Below are 3,886 nucleotides of genomic sequence, written 5' to 3'. Positions count from 1 at the left end.
GAAGGAAATATTAATCGCTTGGATTTGAATCTAAATTGCTCGGGTGTCGTATTAAAGTCCCTGTATGCGTGGGAAATTGCGAGAAACTTGAGAATTGAATCTGTATTATTCTATCTAACTGACTTAGAAAAAGAATGATTAACAATCCTCTCAATATAACTCTCTAACTGACTTAGAAAAAGAAACTATAATTCTCTTTATTGGTTCCCCGATTTACAAAATAGGAAAGGATGAAACCCTCCCTTTGTTTAAAATTAGGTTCTTCTTTGTGGCGATGGGAGTTTGAATCTTGTATCCCGTTGACGATCCGAACACTTCAACTTCGTGGGGGCGTTGGTCTTATCTCCTTGACTTAACGCATTGAGATAGCAAGTTTATAACTCCAGCCGAGTTTTGAGAACTCTCTGTGAGAGTGTTAAGAACTTGTCAAACTCTACACGAGTTTGGGGGAACTTGTTTGAACAAGTTGGAAACTCTCTGTAAGAGAGTTAAGAACTCTAGGCGAGTTTGAAGGAAACTTGTTTGAACAAGTTAGAAACTCTCTGTAAGAGAGTTAAGAACTCTAGCCGAGTTTGAATCCCTAAGAATGGTTGATTTTAGAGAGGAGATGAACCTCCAAGAGAACTAACTGAAATGGGTTTAAAGAGCAAGCCAAGAGCTCTAAGAATGCTCCAAGAAGACTCTCCAAGAAACCCCTCTCCTTCTCTTTCTTCTCTCTTTTTCTCTTATTTTTGGCCCCCCTTTTCTCCTCATTTTTGGCCTCCTGTTCTTGCTGGAGATCCAGCCCTATATATAGGGCAATCAGGAGGTAAGGTGCCCCTTAACACGCCTTTAATTGTGTCCATACCTTGACAGGATAGTTTTGAAAACTGTTCTTGAGTCAAAAACGCAAGGGTCGTGTTCTAGAGAGAAAACGCAGGTAAACTCTGCGTTTGAGTTCTGAAAACGCAGGGCGAACTTTGCGTTTGGTCTTGGCAACGAATAGCGACCTCTGTGTTTGAGCTCTGAAAACGCAGGGCGAACTCTGCGTTTGGTCTTGGCAACGCAAAGCGACCTCTGCGTTTGAGCTCTGAAAACGCAGGGCGAACTCTACGTTTGGTCTTGGCAACGAATAGCGACCTCTGCGTTTGAGTTCTGAAAACGCAGGGCGAACTCTGCGTTTGGTCTTTGCAACGTAGATCGACCTTTGCGTTTGAGCTCTGAAAACGCAGGGCGAACCCTGCGTTTGGTCTTTGCAACGTAGATCGACCTTTGCGTTTGAGCTCTGAAAACGCAGGGCGAACCCTGCGTTTGGTCTTTGCAACGTAGATCGACCTTTGCGTTTGAGCTCTGAAAACGCAGGGCGAACCCTGCGTTTGGGATCTGAAACACATGGCGACCTCTACGTTTGAGATCTGGAACGTATGGCGACCTCTGCGTTTGAGCTCTGGAAGCGCATGGCGACCTCTGCGTTCTGAGCTTCTAGGACGCGGAAGAGGGTTTCCGCGTTTGGATTTGTAGAGATCGTCAATTGTAATCTCTTTTCTTTAACTTTTGTGCAGATTGTTATCTTGTAATCTTTACACTTGGCGCTTGTGGAATGTAAGAGTCGTCAATTTGTAACTCTCGCACGTTGTCGTTAAAGTCTTCACATTGTAACTTTCATCGACTGTTGCGGAGGTCGTCATATTGTAACTTCCGCTTGTTGATGTGAATGATGTCAGATTGTATCTTTCATCATCTGTTGTTTTGTGGGGATCAGCTATCTGCAGTAATTTTTAGACAACCTACATCCCCTTATCTTTCTTCAAAATTACAAAACAACGGTGAATTTCGAAGGTTATAATTCTATATTCTAAAGTTATCAAGCAATTACAATCCTCATTCATGTGACAATAAATTGTATTTAAAGATTTTTGGAAAACACTAGTTGACTCATTTGTGAAAGGGAACAAAAGAGCATCATCACAACGAATACGAGGGTGATGGCGTGTGGGGACTAGGAACCAAGGGCTTTGCGTGGAGGCCCTAAAAACCCTTCTAAGTCCAACCTCTCTCTCCTTTCGATTCTTGAAAGAAAAAAAACCCATCATTGCAAATCTTGGGCCCAGCCGAATCCATCATCATTCTAATTGCCCTCCAAAGCCCCCATCATCACGTGATACGCCATTAGATCTTCTCCCCCTCATGATGCCTCACATTTATAGAGAAGTGAAGAGAGAAGACTCTCTCTCTCTCTCCTCTCTCTCTCTCTCTCTTCTATATATACCCTGCCAAGCTCAAAGCTAATCACAACTCTTTCCTTTCCCTTGAAACTTTTTCTCTCTTCCATCCATCCATCAAAGTGGGCTAAAGTTTTTGTTTGGTGAGAAGAGGCCCAACTACCAAAAAAAGGTGAATGCATGAAGCTTCTCCTAATGAGAATGCATGCCTTTTTCGAGCTCCGACTATAGTACAATATGGAAACTTTTTTGGTGGCCGTCGTCGCTTTTTCATAAATATAATACCCCCCCTCTCTCTCTCTCTTCTCTTTTTTATTTATCTAACTATTGCAGATCAGTCAATTGAAGCGTAGAGTTTGCATTGCATTCTTTAATTCTGTTTTTATTAGCAAAAATAAAGGCTTTCTCTAATAATGCATGACAAGTGTTGTGGTTCTTTGGTTGATTTATTTTTTTATTGCTTTTTTTTTGGGTATAAAATAGTATAAGAGAGACATGAGAGAATTTTTTTTTTTTGGTATAATATTGGTTCACTTTGATTAATATTTTGAGTATTTATTAATAGCAATAATAATTAACTAAAATTAACCTTGCGTTGTTGTTGTTTTTCAGGGCCGGGTGATGGAGAGGCTCAACAAGTTGTACCTGCAGAACTGCTACATAATGAAGGAGAATGAGAGTCTGAGGAAAAAAGCTCAACTCCTCAACAAAGAGAACCAGGCTCTCTTGTCTGAACTCAAGCAGAAGCTCTCCAAGCCGAGCCCGAGCCCTAACCCTAACCCTAACTCCTGCAATCCTAGCGGGAGCAAGCCCTGATTTGTTAATTGACATAGTAAAAGATTGTGACGGGGGACTTTTTTTTGGCGCTTAATTGAGGATATATTATGTATTAATCAGTTGAATGTCACATGTGAAAATATATATGCATCAGCTTTACTAGCTTCTTAATTTGTTATCTTAATTCTCTGTGTGCTTCACCACAGCGTAAACAAGAGAAGTTTGTTAGTAGCTCAAATGTTAATTTATCTTGGCTTTTAGCAGATCATATATGTATACCAAAGATTATGGGCATTGGTGAAGGAAACAATTAATATGGTTAGTCTATGTCAGCAACATGACTTTTTTTTAATGGACGATTGAAGAGGAACAGAGAAATGTCGTAATTAAAAAGGAAAATGATAGGGGTACACCCTCAATCACAACTCCAACCACACGTCATCTCTCTCTTTTGTGCTACAGTATACCGGACCCCACATGAGATTTTAAAATTTTAAAATCTTATGTGGAGCCTGATGCATTATAGCAAAAAAGAAAGAGGATGTATGGTTGGAGTTGTGGTCGGGGCACAGCCCCTAGTGCCACTCAATTAAAAATGAGTACTTTTGGATCCCCCACTGCTTTTTATCCCAAAAACCAAAAAACATAAATTTTAGTTGAATTGAAGCTACGACAACTGTGACTTCAAAAACTAAAGAGAGTAATCCTAGTATCTTTCAAACTTGGGTACAGAACAGTGTCAGGCTTCCTCAAAGCTGGCCCTTATATTCTCAATCTTGACAGCCAGTAGCATTTGAATAACCAGGTGAATTGAGTTTGCAATGCACGTGGTATAAATTTTTAGATTTAGCTAAAATTGATAATTCAGTTTAGCATTTCACTCCGATTTATTCATTGAACCCTTTTAA

The 3,886-nt window shown here is 40.3% G+C and overlaps 1 protein-coding gene across 2 annotated transcripts; it reads left to right on the top strand.

Annotated features, from left to right (window-relative positions):
- On the top strand, positions 2,067-3,162 carry LOC109825762 (protein LITTLE ZIPPER 4-like). 2 transcript variants are annotated; one of them, XM_020392650.1, is made up of 2 exons: positions 2,067-2,370; positions 2,812-3,162. In XM_020392650.1, the coding sequence occupies exon 2, from the start codon at positions 2,823-2,825 to the stop codon at positions 3,015-3,017; it is 195 nt and encodes a 64-aa protein (XP_020248239.1). In that variant the 5' UTR covers positions 2,067-2,370; positions 2,812-2,822; the 3' UTR covers positions 3,018-3,162. The 2 variants fall into 2 exon arrangements, with proteins under 2 accessions (XP_020248239.1, XP_020248238.1); XM_020392649.1 differs by having other exon boundaries at positions 2,071-2,373; positions 2,814-3,162.

The sequence above is a fragment of the Asparagus officinalis genome, chromosome 10, assembly GCF_001876935.1.
Source record: "Asparagus officinalis chromosome 10, Aspof.V1, whole genome shotgun sequence".
Classification (NCBI taxonomy): Eukaryota; Viridiplantae; Streptophyta; class Magnoliopsida; order Asparagales; family Asparagaceae; genus Asparagus; species Asparagus officinalis.
Note: the sequence above shows the minus strand (reverse complement) of the source record. Positions and strands in the feature narration are given on the sequence as shown.

Bases quoted from the DNA above. Each gene is read 5' to 3' on its own strand.
- LOC109825762 (XM_020392650.1), top strand. From the start codon at position 2,823: ATGGAGAGGCTCAACAAGTTGTACCTGCAGAACTGCTACATAATGAAG.